At 41.8% G+C, this 17,584-nt stretch overlaps 1 protein-coding gene across 1 annotated transcript; it reads right to left on the bottom strand.

The window, feature by feature from the left end:
* Positions 1-435: 435 nt before the first annotated feature.
* LOC308145662 (uncharacterized protein) lies at positions 436-9,242 on the bottom strand. The gene is made up of 2 exons (XM_080517152.1): positions 9,028-9,242; positions 436-7,765 (listed from the first exon to the last, which is right to left on the bottom strand). Exon 2 carries the CDS (start codon positions 7,641-7,643, stop codon positions 1,461-1,463), a length of 6,183 nt encoding a protein of 2,060 aa, XP_080373278.1. The 5' UTR covers positions 7,644-7,765; positions 9,028-9,242; the 3' UTR covers positions 436-1,460.
* Positions 9,243-17,584: the final 8,342 nt, after the last annotated feature.

Here is a 17,584-nt window from a genome sequence, read left to right on the forward strand (position 1 = left end):
TTAAAGTTTAATTATCTTTTGCAACAGATGTTGTCATATAGTGTTTTGTTACTAGAGGTTACAAGAGCAAACTGAATGTTTTTATTCATACACAAATAGTGTTAAATTATCCAGAATGCTAGAATAAATAATTAAATTCGGGTTTGAATGAAGTTTGATTATTGATCAAATCATAGGTGTACTCGGTAGGGACTTTCAAAAGAAACAAGTAAATAACATGATGTAAATCGGACTTCATTATGATTAAAGTTAAATGCTTGGAAACTTGTCATAAAGGTAAAGTACCCCAAATTGTTTCTTGCAGCAATATGAAAGTGTGCACTTCAGGACTCCCTGCATTTAGTGCTCTAATTCTTAAGAAATAAATGAGAGCAGTAACGTGAATAACATTCTGTTAAACAACAGTCGTCTTTATTGGAATGCATCACAGACACAAGACAGCCCTGCTTGATTCTATTTTTTGTTTTTAAAGGCCAATGCAACAAACTTGCAAAACCAATCCTTTCTTCATGACCTCTGCACATTAAAAAAAACCTGCATTACTGCCAGTTCAAGCTTCTAGTCAGTGTAAATGACATCTGTGACGTATCAAACACATTCATCAGGTGCAATTTTACTTTCTTGCATGCAAAATCATTCTCATATTTAGTTGCATTGACCAATTTAATTCTATGCATTTTTTTTAAGTGAATTGCCAATTGGGTTCAAGTATTTCTCAAACAACTGCAAACAGTCTTTTGCAGGAAACAAAACAAAAGCCACAATACCTGAAAATGAGTAGAAACCAAACACCAACCTGTCAGCATTTACAAGAGATAAACATTATACATTCAGGCTGAACCTCCTCTGTTTACACTTAAATACATTATGTACATGGATCACCCATGTCCTTTTTCTCTTTCTCGAAAATGACACACTATCTTACAGAAATCCTTGACTTCACATTCACCAACTCTCATTCATTCTCTGATTTATTACTTCTTGTCTAGTCTTATTTTTCACAAATCCATAACAGGCCTCAGTATCATTGGAAAAAGCTGACACCGCAATACAGTTTTAGGCAATGAAAGCAAAACCAGAATGAAAACATCTGAGAATAGAAAACAATGTAAGCTTGCAAATAAAAACAACAAACATCTAATCATTTTGATGATGTAGTTTTGCCATTTTCTTATATCCTGACTGATGGATTTTGACAATTCAGCCTGCAGATAACAAAAACTGACACAAGTCCAGAAGCTTTCCTCTGGAATTGATGTTTCGTGACAGTTAAGGCAAAAAAAAAAAAGAAAAGAAAAGAAAAAATCCACAGTGAAGTAAAAGTTGGTGAAAAAATTATACACCTTGAAAAAATTGTCATGAAGTTTACTCCTGGAATGCAACACACATCCCAATTTCAAGAAGAAGAGAAATAAAGAGCTATAGGGCAAGGTGGATTTTATTTTAAATCTTTCTTCCTATCACCTGGGGCAATCCAACTCCTCAGTGCCCATAAACTCTCCTAACATGAGGTCATGCTGAGCGTACACAGGCTCTAAATATGGCTGCCCCTCCTTACAATGCATTTGCCGCGACCTTTCTAGGTGCCTCTGCTCAAACTGGTTTGCTTCCATACAAGGTGCCTGAATGGCAGCTTTCTGAGCCATGGGGGACAGAGGCACTGGGACAAAGCTGCGATACAGAACCATAGGTGGGCTCAAGACCTCCATGGGGGAGGCCTGAGGAATGGCGCCTTCCGGTGGCTGGACGGGCAGCTGCACATAGCTTCCCGTTTCAGGATCAAAGAAGGTTTTGGTCTTGACTTGCACGGGCATGTCAACAAAGAAGTACTGCCCTGAGTCCGGATCCTGGAGGAGCTTGCGTTGGGTGAGCGGGAAGGACTGCACGATGGCGTGCTCGATGCTGGACTGGCGCGACAGCTGGCTGGTGTAGCTCGACTGGCGGGAGAGGGACGGGGGATGAGGTAATTCGGTGCTGTAGGCGTCAATGCTGTGGCTTCTCCTCAGCGGGTTTTCTCTGCTGGCCTTGTCTCTGGCTCTGCCTCTCTGTTGAAATTCATCCCTGATGGATTTTTCAATTCGCTGGGTCCTGGGGTCAAGCTTTTCGTTGACGGACATGTCGGCACTGAACCTGCGCTCTGTTTTATCTCTGGTATACCTGTCGATGCTCTGCGTTCGGTGGAAGGGCCTGTCAGAGGAGGGTTGCTCACTGACTTGAGATTTGTACACTGGTACGTTACTAATGATCCGGTCACTGCTGTAATGTCTCGGCTCAGGCTTTTCCCGAATGTGCCGGTTGCTGCTGCGTCCCTGCCGTTCAGACGCCATGCCAAGGCGTCCCTCCCCTTGCTGGCTGTTGATCATCATCGAATCGTAACTCTGTCTCCGAGTCTTGCGGATCATTTCCAATTGGTTGTGGTGACGGTTTTCCTCATTGCTCTGAAGTTCCTCATTTCTGTGAGTCTCATCGTGGTGGCGATTCGCTTCTGTGTTCTCCCTGTGTTTCTTCTCACCGCTCCGGCCACTCTTACCGCTGCTGCTGCTGCTTTTGTGGTCAGATTTATCACTCTTGTTTTTATCGGCTCTATGTTTGCCACTGCTCTGAGACGACTTCTGAGATGACTTCTGGGCTTCCTCCTTCTTCATCCTTCTGTTTGCCAGCTTAATGGCTTTTAACACTGCCTTCTCAGATTTGGGCAAGACAGCCGGCGGCTTGGTTAGCCCACTCTGGCTGTCATTACCGCTGCAGGTAGACCCTGAACGTTCACTGAGAACCTTTGTCATCACCATCTCATCGGCCGTGTCGGCTGCACTGGTTGCTAAACTCTCCACACCTTCAGATAATGGACTTACTCCAGAACATCTATCTTCTTCTTGTGGGACAGTGAGTAAACATCCGAAATCAGGGTTCTTTGTCTTTTCCTGGAGATTTGAAGGTGAGGCCAGCAGGGGTGGGAATGGGTTGGATCTAATCTCTTCAGGTATAATGATTTCAGGTAGATTTAAAGTACTAGTACCACTGGGATTTTCATGAACCAGCAGGAACTCTGGATTTCCTTTTACTTGAGGTGACTCCTCCTCCTCCACCTTGTCTGTACAACTTAAACTCCCTCTTGGTGACCAGGGTTGCATTGTCTTCTTCAATTTATTAGTGAAAGTGTTATCTTTGACTTTAAATAGAGCAGGGATCCCAAAGGGTGGAGAAAAGGTATTAGAGAGTGTAGTTATGGTTGAACTGTTTTCATCTTGAACTGAACTTGGATCGTCCTTATTCCTGGTATCTATTTGTGGTACATCTGGCTCTTTTTGAGGCAATTTTATTGGACGTCGCACAACTTCAGTCTCACTTTCATGATCACTCAAAGAGTAATATTCCAGGTCGGCTCTTTCTGAGTCTCGTTTTGTGTTTTGTGGAACATCCTCCACTGCTTCGTCGACCTGTTCCAGCTCCCCGGTCAGGTTCTCCAGTGAGTGGTAAACATTGGACTCTGTCTCGATATTTCTTTGCAATGCACTCTCCACAGAAAAATATGAGGACTTTGAAGACAAGCTGGCTTGATCAGGTGGACTCTGATTGATGCTGAGGCCATTGACAAGCAGCAAAGGTGATATTATGTGTCTGGGAGCTTCATTAAGACCTTCTCCTTCCACAATGACGTCCTCACCTGTTCTGCTTATTTTGTTTTGCTCGTCTGCTACTGAAGTCTGGAGGCTGTTTTCTGCCATAGTTGAGTGCTCTGGTTTTAAGGGTGCTTTTCGCTTCACCTTGCATGTTTCCTGTACTTTAGTACTGCTGTTTTCAGACGAGGCTTCACTTGTGGGACTGTATATCTGGAAGGTGTTCGCTCTGTTTTCATTTGCTCTGATCTCTGGTGATAAACAGGGTGTATTTTCAGATGGTGTGTAACTTGAATTCAAACTGGCCTCATCTGATTTTGGATGATTTACCAGATTCCAGTTTTCAGGATAAGAAGCGGTTTCACTTTGACAAGGTAGAGCTTCTTCAAATTGTTGGATTCCTGAGATCGTCCACGTGTTGTCTAAATTCACACTGCAATCTTCATGTTCTTTATGTTTGTTAGGGACGCCTTCATCAACAGCATCACTCTCCATCGTTGCACGTTCACCAATCCCACGACCTCCCTTTTTACTCCGGGGAGGAATCGGAGGAATATCCGTCTTCTTGTAGTCAGATTCGTTCATCGGATATTCACAATTCTCATCAGATATCTGTGTCGCTGTCACATAGCTAGGAACACCGTTCACAGACTTTGGTTTGGCTTTTAAGAGTGCGTCGAGCTCAGTCCCTCTTTTATTCATGCCAGGAAGGGCGATCCGTCCATCAGCTCTGTGAGTCTCACCAACTGGAGGCTCAGTTTGTGACAGAATCTGTCTCATTTGATTATGGTCTCTCAGATCAACTAATCTATCTTTTAAATCACTCTGTTTGTCGCTAACATCAGCCATAGAGTCAATAAAAGCTTTTTTGCCTTGCTGTATCCTCGTTACATAACTTTCCTCACTGATGCTCTCGTCAAAACTTTCGTCATGTTCTGTGGAGTGATTCTTTCTTTTCTCCCTTTCTGAGATGACTTCTTCCAGGGCCATTTTAGCTTTGTCGTAGTTGTCATTTATGACCGCTTTGTTTACAATGACATTGCTGTCCAACCTCAAGAAACCGTCATGCTTGCTCTGCTCCTGCTCTTTCTTTATTAACATTTCTCTCTTCGACGTCGTGCTTCCCCTCATTGACAACATACCTCTCTTGATATTCCGAAGCTCTCTCGAGATCAGATCGTTTTTAGCTTTTGCCTCTTCGATATTGATCGCTGCCAGTTTGTGCTTCACATTTTCAGTAACGCGATCACCAAGCCTTGCTTTCTCAAGCAGATCATTAATGATGTGCTCACTATCTCTCACATCCTTCAGTGACGTACCATTGCCATCCATCTCTATTCCAGTGTTCCCATTCAAATTACCTTCCTTGTCCTCTCCTACATCATCTGCCACGGCATATCGCTGATGTTTTATGTAATTGTTCTGTCTGGCTGAGAATAAATGCTTGTGCTTGTTTGGTTTCTTCACTGATTTATTTTCATTTGAAGGTAAATCTATTTTTGCATCCCCTAAGTCACCATTGGAAACTCTGTCAACATTTGTTTGCTGTTTGTCGAGAGCAAATTGAATATCAGATTTAGCAAAATTTCTCTTTGGAACTGGTGGCGGCTCTTTTTTGACATTGCTATTCCAGCTAGACAGAGTCGAGTCACATTTATTGTGAGAAAAGTTGTTTTCTGGTGCCGAACTCTCCCATGTTGACACTCCCTTGTTGCTGAACAATTCTACTGAAACATTCTCATCCATGACTTTTTGTTCCAGGTCTTTTATTTCTGACATAGGCTTATTGATACTTTCTGATCGGGCTTTACTTTTGGCCGCATTAATCGCCTCCCTTGCTGCTCTGATAACATCCATCGTGCTTCTGGTTTGGCCACTAATCTCTCTCTCCTTGGTTTGCGATTGTACTCCAAAGTCTTTTTCCTTTGAATCTTTCACAGGCCACTTTGTTTTGTCCGGTACATTCTGGTGTGTATTCCCTACTAATGACTGTCCCTCTTTGTCAAGCACGCGAGGTGATCTTGCAGGTGAACAATCTTTGTTGACACTTAAAGTATTTGGTGACAGCCCTGCACTGGTTGGCAGTGCTTTTGGAGCAGGATCTTTGTTTAGTGTCGGTGGTGAAACGTCATTTGCCTTAGGTGATGGATCTTTTTGTGCAGGAGAACTGATGCTCAGGGGGACTTGAAGATAAGTAGTGTCATTGTCAACAGGATTTGCTTTCTTGTATAAATTTAGAGATGGGTAGTTTTGTTTTTTCGCCATGGGGCTCTTGTTCTTCTTTGAATGCATGAAAGGGGAAATGGGGCTCTCTTCTCCAAGAGCACTGTTGCCTGAAGAGTCTTTCTTAGTCTGCAAGAGGTTTGATAACAAATAATCAGCTGATAGAGGCTTGTTAGCATCAGGCTTTGTAAGATCAACATTTGGAGATGAGACAGGTTCCACAATAGGACTAAAAACGGTTGTCCCCTCTTTAATGGCAGGTGTACTTAAGCCAGATGCATTTCCTTCAGACCCGGTGTGGGTGGATTTCACATGATCTGACTGTGGAGATGGGGCACCGCTCTCGAGCAACTCTAAAGTTTTGAATTTAGGTGGGCTGTATCGGCTCTTTACCCTTTTCCTGTTGTCTTTAAGGTTAAAGAGGATGCTGGAGGCCAACGCTTTGTAGTTGTCTCGCTTGACTGGAGGTTCAGGGGTTACTTTGGCCTCAGATTGTGGTCTGAGTGGAAGGTCAAGCGCCAAAGGAGAGAAGAATCCTTGGAGGATTTCAGATGTTTCTGTTGGCTGTCTGGAGGGAATAAGAGGGGTCATCAGTTGACAGATGCTAAATGGAGTTGAAGCTAAAGAACTGACTTCCTCAATTGCTTTCACCTCCACCGATTTAGCTTCTTTTTTGATCAACAGAAGGCTTTCATCCAGTGTTTTTGAAATGTTGTCCTGAAGCGGCATCCCAGGCAGATTGCCCGGTACAGTACTTGTAGCCCTGGACTTGTTTCGCCTCCAGGGGGCAGCACTTACATCTCCTCCTTCCGATGTGCACCTCTTCTCAGCCTGAGTAGCAGAGGGCTTTGGAAGGACTTTGGGTGGTGGAGGGGGAGGGGTGGGTTTAGGGGGAGACAAAACTGAGGGAGGAGGAGGAGGAGGAGGAGGCGGCTCAACTGCTGCTTTCTGACAAAGCTGTACCTCCTCTTTCTCCAGAATGTCTTTTCTGTGTGCCTCAGTTAGCTCCTTATAAAATGGTAAATCGTACCATTTGGGGATATTATCTGCTGGGAGAACGGAGGTGACGGTGTCTTCCTGGCTAAACGGGAACCGATTAAAATCTGTCCATGACTGAAATGGACTGAACTCGCTGTGGAGGAAAAAGTTCTTAATGTTAAGTTTTCTTAGTTTAACGCTGGTTTTGCTATTTTTCGTCTTTGTGGATTTTCCTGAGGGAAGACCAGCATCTTTTCTCATTTTGTTTGATGAACCATCACTGGATTGATGTCGATGTTGGTTTTTGTAATCTCTATCTGTGAGAGTGGTGTGGTAATCTGAGGAGAATTCTGATAACTCTCTTTGGATGCTTCGAAGCGCTGACTTATCCCACGATTCCCCATTGGAATCAGTCATACCTCCATTTTTAATTAACATCCCCTCACAGCTTTCCCCCGTGGCGCTCAATGCCTTCAGGAATGAAGACATCTGTGATATATTCTTCTTTTGCTGTTGTTTCCATGGCTGTGTGTCGCTTTTGTCATTCTTACTTTGCCCGTGTTTCTTAGCGTCCCGGTGGTGAGTCTTTTTAAGAGGCTCCCCAACCAAAGGTTTGTGGCAGCTGAAAGGTGAGTATCCATACAAGAAGTCATCGTTGTAAACAGCGTCATCTCCAACGCACAGACTTCGAAAGGCCCGGTCAGTGAGAGTGCTGACCTCTCGGTCCGTTTCGTCCATGAACAAGTCGGTAAATCCATTAGGGAAGCGATGGTGGAGCATGCTCCCCACCCGATGGCTCACGTGTCGCTTTTCCACACAGCTCATGATGTCAACAAGAGTCTTTCAGTCTTGTCATCACCAGTCTCCACTTCTTTGTGGCTGCAACCCAGTAGATCCGTTAGTTTTCTCCCAATTCAGGTGAACGTGAGAGCAGTGAAGGGACTTTCCTGAAAATGAAAGCCAGAGAGTTTCAATGTTTTGTTTTGCAAACAGTGCTTAGTCACACAATCTGTCATTGTCTCATTTGTACAATGAGAAAATTGAATGAAAATTGTTTTATTGACATTGTTACTATAAATGGTTTTAAGCTCTGTGGTTGCACAGATGACCTTTCTGTACATGACATGTGCCGCCTCCGACCATGCCATCACTGTGCAGGCAGTAGACAAACACTTCATACCATGTGCTTTGCTATTTTAAGCAGTGGTGCCTTAAACTGTGAGCAGTAAGCATTTTGCCCGTTGGTGAGAGCAACCTCTGTTGTATCAATAGGAAGAAGATGAGTGAATACTGACATAAACAATGCAAATATCGACGCATTATATGCTTACACTGAATCCAACACGAAAATTGTTTGAGATGAAAACCTACAAAGCTGTTTAGCAGTATTCTCATCAGAAAAATTTACAGCACAAAGTACAGGAAATATAAGTAAATCATCTCGAGTTGAAATGCAGTTCAACAACAGCTGCCGTACTGTAGCTCACTTTAGCTATCTGGGTGAGGTCTTAGAATAGCTCATTAACCCATTTATATGGTCTGACCTGGGAGCATAGCCACTGACACATAACTCAAGTCTTCAACCATCCACACAACATCACTCTCCTTATAAGAAGATGAGGCCACTTGAGACAAAATGTAAATATAGATAATTTCGCAAATTAGTGATTGAACGTGAGTTTACATGAAAACTGAATTTGGTTGAAAGTCAGTTGTCGAGAACTGAATTGACAAACAGTAGATACATTTACAACAAACAACATGAAGAATTATCATGATGTTGATATTATCTCTTAAATGTAATCAATAAAGTACTGCGAAGTGAGTGATTTTACTGTATCTTAAACTTGACCTACAGAATGCGTTGGCTTTGCGGGACACGTTAATGGCCAACTATCTTCCAGCTCTTATAACCAGAGATCAGTTAGCAACTGCGGTACTTTCCCAGCATCTGCTTGTGTATTTATACCCTTAGAAAAACTGAGCCAACTACACTGTATAACCCTGCAATCACTAGAAAGTATCTTTCATAAAAGTGTGAAAGTCAGCCTACATTATAGAATTACACATTATTTTATTTCATGGTAACAAAACAACACAAATACGAACAAATATTTGAGCTTTCATGTTTAGTTTAAAACTCAATCTTATAATCTGCTGTTTTGAGCTTTCTCTGTGTTCAGTGTAGAAATACACAACATTTCCTCACCTTTGTGACAGACCTTTCATCTTGAGTGGAGGATCCAGACCCGGAATCTGGTGTCAAACAATCCTGAGTCCAAACATCCTGTGTGGTAAGCCCTGGTTACAAAATATATTCTGGTTTGTAACTAGTCAAACTGAAGTAAAACTAGTACAACAAGGAAAACTCACCAAAGTGAGTCAAGATTTCAGCCCTGTGTTCTAAAGCACTGGTGTGGCCAGGCTCCTGATAGCGGACTCAGGAGCTACCAAAATAGACGCGCAACCCTGTGTGGCCAAACTGAGCAGCAACAGAGGTCCCAGCTCGCTGGCTCGCATTGGAATAACCGGCGGGTGTCAAGTGGCAGGGCAAGACGGGGCAGTAGGATGAAATAGACGCTGTCATTGGTTATTTTGGTAAGCAAGCAATGAGGCCTGATAGGTTCCCACACGGGTTTTCTTTTGACTGATACCTTCAGAGGGACCATTGATCTGTTGGAATAATACAGATTGGAACTTTACACGGTTACAAGTATGGTAAACTTTAAGATGAATCAGAGTGACAACACATTGCATCCCATAAATCCAGTCTGCCTGTACAGTCACCAAAGGCAAGACTGGGAGCTGGAGAGGGAGACGTCTACCCAACAATTGTTCCGTGGAAGAGCTGAGCTCTCCCTAGTTGCTCAAGCTCTGTTTACAAGGCCCCATGGTGGCCCGGTGTGACTGACTGGACACTCGGGTTTTAGCAGCTGTTGTTGCTGAGAGATTACATAGAAATGGAGGGGGCGTTTTGTTGACTTGTTTGGCTCTTACGAGTCAGATGGAGTCGGCGAATGCGATCGCATGCTGGGAATGACAATTTCATTTGCCAACGTAGATGGAAAAATAAGCTGATAGTTGTTTGCATACATTCCGTATTAGAATTAACAGTTCCTCACCTGGACAATGAGTATTGAGAACATGAGATCACAGCATCCACAGAGCTGCGCTCCATCAAGGTGCCATTTTTAAGCCGGTCTATTTTTTGCCATGTTGTATTTCATGAGGTAGAAGCCTGCCCCACTACAGACTTCTCTGTGCACACGCAACACAATCTGTCAAACCCCACACATGTCGGCTGATGTGTGGTACCCGATTTCTTTTTTTTGTGTGTGTGGGGGGGATGTTAATGTACACTAATAACACATTCCAAATGCATGACCCTTGATCTGTGAAGGATAGAAATTCTTTTATCTAAACGTTTTTCCAGAAAAGTATGGACAGAAAATTATGCATCAGTGATGTGCAAATAATTGTAAACCTATTTTCATATTTTCTTTATATTTAATGAATTGTAATTGTAAAAATATGATGCACATGGTGAAATGAACTGGCACAGGACAATAGGAGACACAGATTGGGCAGGTTTTCACCCACTTGGGCTTCTTTTCAACATATTGGGATAGAATATAGTATAATATGATTTACTTCACAATATGCGAAGGCAGCTTCATCTGGATGCCATGAAAAGCAGCGCTTGTTTTTTCCATTTTCTGTTATATATTTTCCACTTCTTTATGGGTCCAAACAAACGAACCATGGGCTAAGAAAAGAGGAAATGACTCAAGCCATTTGTGACTTGGTGGTTTTTTTTTTCAGGACTCTGATTGGCTAGTGCTTGTTGCACTGCCCCCGACAGGATTGGTATGATCATAGTAGCTCTAAGCCAGGTGTATATGCGGTCCGTGTAAATTAACATTTGAATTTTGTTGAACGTAGAGGGGGACATTTTTTTTTCTTTTTTAAAACATGGTCTAATATTCTGTCAGAGATGTGTAATTCAGAGTTATGTATGCACTTATTTTTTGACTCGTGTGTCCAGTTTTTCTTAATTGTAAGTCTCTGTTAAACTGTTAAACCTGTCACTTTATGCTTGGAGTCTGTTTGTTGACTGTTTCTACATTGATATAATGGAAACTATTAAGTTGAATTACCAACTCCTGTGAATGAGCACTAATAAATGTAGCACAGATGTTGATTAAAAATGAAGGTATATGTTATTTTTCCTATAGGCAGTGAACTTGTTTTGTTGTGTTTTTCTTACTACACAGACACAACAACTCGCCCGGCTGTCATATTATTGGCCTTGTGCAGGAGGGGTGATGACAGCAGGCCAATAACTGATACCCTTGAGGGCTGATATGGCAGGTGGCGGACCATTGAAACCAGAGCGTTAGGATGCTGTGAATGCCGAAACATCAAGATCACATGATTACATCGACGCGTTAAACGTGGATTAACTCTCTTTTGACTTCCTGATACGTCCATCGTATAAGACCACTGGTATCTCACTGATTTAGTTGGACAGGAGACCTTGACCTGTGATATTTTGCTGGCAGTAATAAATCTGGGACACATTATTTCAGCTGTGGCAACATCTGGCCGACTAATCTCTCCAATGATTCTTGTCAGCGCCATACCACTTATTGTTGATCCGTAGAGGAGATTTTGAAGTTCTGATATGTTTAATCGACAGAAGTGTCAATGTTGTTGAATCAATTTTGGTAAATGGTTAGAAAACACAAATAACACAGGGATAATCACACATGTATTTCATGAAAAATTGTATAAATGAGGCCCTACTCAAAATGTGTTTATCATAGTTTCAGAAGGACCATACAAACCTTTTAATATTCAAAGTTAAGGTTCTGTTTTTTACAGAAACTATACAACAATGAATACACTTTTATTTGTAGTAAATTTTGTATTTCTGCCAAACAGTCCTTTTTTGTAGCCTGACATAGTGGCTTTGCTACCTATTGCTCTATTTACAAATGGGCTTAATGTGTTACTAATATAAGATTTCCATCATTCTGGCACATTCTTAATATTCTTAATGTTACACTTGAACCTCACATTAAGAATGTTATGTGCCATAATTGAGACATATAAATAGTTTGTTGTAGTATACCCTCCAGTTTGTTTCAATAATATTTTTGAGACGAGTAAGTAAGTTACTAAGAAATTTCACACACACAGAGGGGTATTGTGTAACAATTACAATATTCTGCTCTGAGCAGGGTTATAAGCACACAGAAGGGTGAGCAATAATAAGTCCTTTTTTAACTTAAGAAATACATTTTCAAAATGCAGTACCATATAAAAAAATAAAAAAAAAGTGTGCAGTAAGTACTAAGTTACACTGTCATGTAACTAATTAATTTTAAAAAAAAGACAAAAACTGCAAAACTATTTTTGCACTTGTATTTCTTTTTAAATATCAGACTGCCCAACATTTAACCAAAAGTCAGATGTTTTATCTTTTAATCAGCAACATTTTAAAACCTGCAAGCTCAGGAAGTCGCACACGAGAGGCTGAGAATGCAACTCCCCACAAACAGCAAGAGACATGAGAGTGTGTGAGAAACTTGGGTATTTTCTAGCTTTTATCAGCGCTGTCCTCGTCGCTGGTGAGTGCATTGAACTTTTTTCAAGTAGTCATTCACAAATAACTAAACATTTCTCTTAACTTTTTACCTGTGTTGATAGTTTTTGAAATTCATCAGATTCCTTTCATGATTGACCGTTTTTTTGTAATTTCTTCTGTTTTCATTTTAAATGCAGCTGTATGTTTGAGTGCTACTTTCACGCTGTAAGACCCCTTGCTTGGGTCAAAAGCCTCAGTGAGTCATTACATAACAGGTCGCTCTCTGGACACAGGAAATCTTATCTCCCTCACTCTACATGTGTTAAGCTGAAATTACTGCAGGCTAATGGACACACACAGAAACCATTGCAGCAGTTCTGCAGAGATCAAACTCCTGTTTGTCTTAAATTATTCTGGCCTTTTCTTTTCTCTTGAAAACGCACTGATTGTTGTTCCTATTCCTAATTTTGCAAGCCACACCTGCCAGGGGTATTTTTGTGTCTCGTGGGTTCAAAGTGAACGACTGCTGAGCATGAATGTTGCTGCGGCAGCCATACTTCCCCTCTGACTGCACCTATTCTGGCCTCTGGAAACAAAGTCTGGCTCAAAATGCTCAAACTCAAGAAAAACAATTACTGACTGATAACTATGATTTCAGCCTCATAAGTAAACTATATAGTTTGATTTTGCAGTGTTAAAATAGAAACAGTGCAGTGTTTGGTTTGCTTGGTCACATCGCTTCACACCAATTAGTATTTGTGTGATTTGTTTTTTGAGTGGAGAGCACTACAATGGTACTCCACCGTATCTGATCAAACGAGGCACAATGCAACTTCACATCCTTCCTGTTGGCCTGAAAAGCTTCTGTGACCTATAAAAATAAATCAGCTTTTTTTTTTTTTTTTTGTTAATTCAGAAAGTCTGCTGATGTCTGTAAAGGCACAAGATGCCGAAGAAGATCAAGGTGAGTAAACAAAAACTCAATGGGGATTTTTTGTGGTGAGATCTGTATTTGACCACAACTGAAAAAAAAACTCTTCAAGAAAAACAAGTCGAGACAGGTTTCTATAAAGAAAACTTCATAAAGTAGTGTGCAAATTATTCAAAGTAATAGGAAATCAAATTTGGGGTGAAAAAACAGCAAATCCTAAGCCTCGTTTACATCACATTTCAAGTGTAAATGCATCATTTTTGTCTTGATTCCATAAAAGTATCACGTTTAAACAACATCGTTTTGAAAACAATGGAGGCTGTTTTTATCATAAAACTACACACACATGCACAAAGAAAACAATATGCTAAAAAGTGACACCGAGCGTCATTGTCGTGTGAACAAACACCCAAAATGATGCAAAAGTTTCCCCTTTTCACCTGAAAATGATGTCGTGTAAACTGTGCTTCTGCTTTCACCAGATACATTTATGCATCTTTAGATGTTTGATGCACCTTTTGCCGATTCTTCTCGTGAAAACTGCCCGTGTCTCGGTTTCACCGGTTGAATTACCATGTCGGCTGCCCCTCACCATCAGTAACCCCCTGATTTCCTCGATGTTCTCGATTGAAACCGCAAACCGGTGACGCAGTTAAACTTTGCAGAAAGGAGTATGAGACCACTTCCAAGTAAACAAGTTGTGAAATCAAACCTCGTCTCACGAATTGGGGGGTGAACATGAGCTGGCATTTCCCAAACCCACGCCCAGGTGTTGCCTTGCTCCGTGTTTGTTGTTGCCGGTCTGACGCCCGCTTGGTTGTTTTCCTTCCAGACATTAGGTACGTTCTGATCGGAGGCGGGGTCGGCCTGTTCCTCGTGGCTGTGTTCATTCTCGTGATGATCTGCATCATCAGGAAGAGAGCAACAAGGTCACATTAGAGCAACTTTCAATTTATTTCTCCATCCTTCCTCGAAGCAACAAGACAACAAATGGCATGGAGGAAACTATCAAAGGTAAATGTAAGCAATAAATAAAAACAAAAAACAACACACATCAAATCGTAGAGTTTAAGGTCATGTGTTTCTATTAAAAGCTTCAGGTTCCCACAACCTTTATTTACTCTCAACCACAGCCTCAGTGGCTCGCTCGCTGCCTCCTCAGCCAATCAGAACGTCTCGTGACGGCGGTGTCGAGTGCCGCGCGGTGGTAAAGGTCAGGCGCTGTGACTTGTGGGATCCTGCAGAAGTGGCAACCGGGCGAAAGGTCGGCCAGGCTGCCCGTCGCCTTCTCACGTTCTGTCGCTCAAACATCAGGACCAAACTGGAATCAAGTCGACCTGGCAACACGCATCATCACGGCCACTCGCCATCAAAAGTATTGGTCATATTGGACAACTGTTTGGTCTGTGGAGCTCAATAAAACACATTTTGGCCTTCTGGGTGTATTTGTGTTTTCACTCACTCACTCTCTTCCACATGCTCTACTGACACACAAAGAATTATGACCACTCAGCAAAAAGTTTCAAAAGCAGTTGGTGTCTTTTTCCACAAGGAGGCAACGTTCACCTCCAGCAAGCTTCAGGGCTCCCTGCACCACATGATCTGATCGCCCATGAGTTGCCTTCACAGACTGTCAGAACCAATAACAAGTGATCGATATAAAGAAATTGCTGCTTTCATCAGAAATGGCAAAATGATCTCCCGTGTGACAGATTCCTTAAAAAACACAACATAATGTCTTGGTTTCATGGTTTCATGCTATCATGTGTGTCAATGTGCCTATTTTGGCCCATGGGAAGGACATTAACTTAAATTTTTTTTCAATAAAAGCAGATGCTGTTCCCAAGTCTCTCACGACTAAAGCTAAAGGGTGAAATGATAAAAATGTGGAGTCACAGGCTTTGGTAAGAGATTTCAGTATATTTGGAAAAGCAATGTGAAGCAAAATCAAGTCTGTCTTTTTGTGTGCAATTTTTACTAAGTCAAAATTAAAGAGAAAATATGGTCAAAGGGGAGACACTCCCTGGATTTTCCGGCGCATTATGCAGTGAGACCCATCATCAAAATGTTGAAATTACACATATTCTTTGAAAGGTTCAACTTATTAAAGCTTTGCTGAAAAGCGTTTGATTAAATTGGGAATATTCATCATGTTATAATTCTTTTGGCTCCAAAAATAAAGACATGAATTAAAGTTTTTGTTATTTAAAGTGACTATAAGCCCATGCAAATCACACAATGGACAAACACCCTCACCTTTCACTGTCTAATATACTGTTTTAGCTTACCGTTTGCTCAGACTCTTCATGCTGCACTTTGGCCCAGAATCCTACCCGCACCATATGATCTATATCATCCAAATTGGGAGTGCGAATCCATTGCCAACTTTTTGAAACGGCCTTTTCCAGTCCACAGACCAGGGTTGAGGAAGAACCAAATAAAAGCCCTCCCTAATATCCTAGTAACTCAATATGCAATCACAGAATAATACCGAACAGATGGAGTCGTTGCTGAAGTTCTACTCTTGACTGCACAGTTGCACTGAAACGCTTATCCAGATGAAAGCTGCAGTAAAACATGATGTAATGCAGTCATTTGTGCATCCGTGTATGGACCTGTATTATTTTTGAGCGATGTAGAAAACATATTTATTAACTGATTGTTCATGCAGCTGATCTGAAAGAGAGTCACTGAATTATCTCAGAAGTATCACTGTTCAGTTTCTGTCAGTTCTGCCTGGTTTTTTAGCATCGGTCATCTGTTTTCTAAAGTTTTATTGCTTCTGAGTTTTATTGTTTTGGTTCCCCAACATCAATACGTTGCTCCAGTAAAAGAAACAGACCCAGCTTGGTATGCTACCTCTTTAATGGAACAGAACTCTGAGCAACAAGCTATTCATCTTGGATAAGAGTTTAAAATCCAAAGAGTCACAGTTATCACAAATCACAACTGTGATAAACTCATGGAATCGTTAAGCTCGTGGACCCCTGCAGCAGATGTCGGGCTACGTTTCGTATTACAGTAAGCCGTATAGGTTGGTACGATTTAGCCAAACTGCTTTACAGAATTTAGCTTGATTATATATTTTTGAAAAAATGCAGGTCAAGACAGGTGAAAGGGATAAATAAAGGACCAACATTTTGTAGGCATATACTGTTGTGCTCGATGTTGCTGATGTGGCTTTTTATCTTCCAGCGTCCGTAAGAATGGACGTTGAACTATGAAGCTGGGTTTGCGAAAGCAGGATTGTCTCGCGGGAACATTTACCTTTTCTAATCCGTCGACAGACTAGAAGCATTTTGGAGGCCCGGCAAGTCCCCTTTTTATCTGTATATCAGAACTATCTCAGATCTCTGCAGTGCTACTTTGTGGAATTTGATTAAAGCCTACAAAGTGTTCCACACCCCAAACTGGCTGCACAAAGATCCGCTGTGGGACATTGCTAAAGGAGTCGAGACATAATGGGCGCTGTTAGAAGAATTTTTGCTTGAAAAATACAAAAGTACAAAGAGTTTTACAAGTGCAGCACGACAGTGCAGTGTAAAGAAGAAGTCACAACCAGGTCTTTTAAGAAGGCAGGTAATGTGAGTGAGTTCACATTCCAAGGAAAAAGGGAAGATGGTTTTCTGAGAATATCCTGACATGGAAAGTTTTTAAAAAGTTATTCAGGAGACTTCATAGTCAGATCTACAGTTTCCGGGCAATGGTCAGTTTATAAAGTTGGTAGTATTGTTCAAGACAGCTGCACACAAAAAAATGGTTTAAATTCATATCCATCGGGGATAAATGACGACCTGATTGGACTCGCAATTGATCAGAGGGATCATTTAATGCATTTTGTTGAATGAAGCAAAGAAATTCAGACACAATTATTTTGCATGGTCTCACTTGAAACACTGAGACACAGATTGCAACCATCCCCCTCGCCCCCATCCCCTCCTTCCCACTGTGTCAGCATGTGTGTGTGTGTGTTCCAAAATAAAAACCCTGACTGAGGTCTGCCCCCCACACACACACACACACACACACACACACACACACACACAGCTGGAAGTGTGATTTGCTCGGCGTCAATCTCAACAACACACACAGCCCGCGCCCACGCCTCCATCCTGCCCAGGAAGTCACATTTCCCACCAGAGCCAGAGGTGGTATGTATGTATGTATGTGTGTGTGTGTGTGTGTGTGTGTGTGTGTGTGTGTGTGTGTGTGTGTGTGTGTGTGTGTGTGTGTGTGTGTGTGTGT

Source organism: Blennius ocellaris, assembly GCF_963422515.1.
Source record: "Blennius ocellaris genome assembly, chromosome: 21".
NCBI classification, from domain to species: Eukaryota; Metazoa; Chordata; class Actinopteri; order Blenniiformes; family Blenniidae; genus Blennius; species Blennius ocellaris.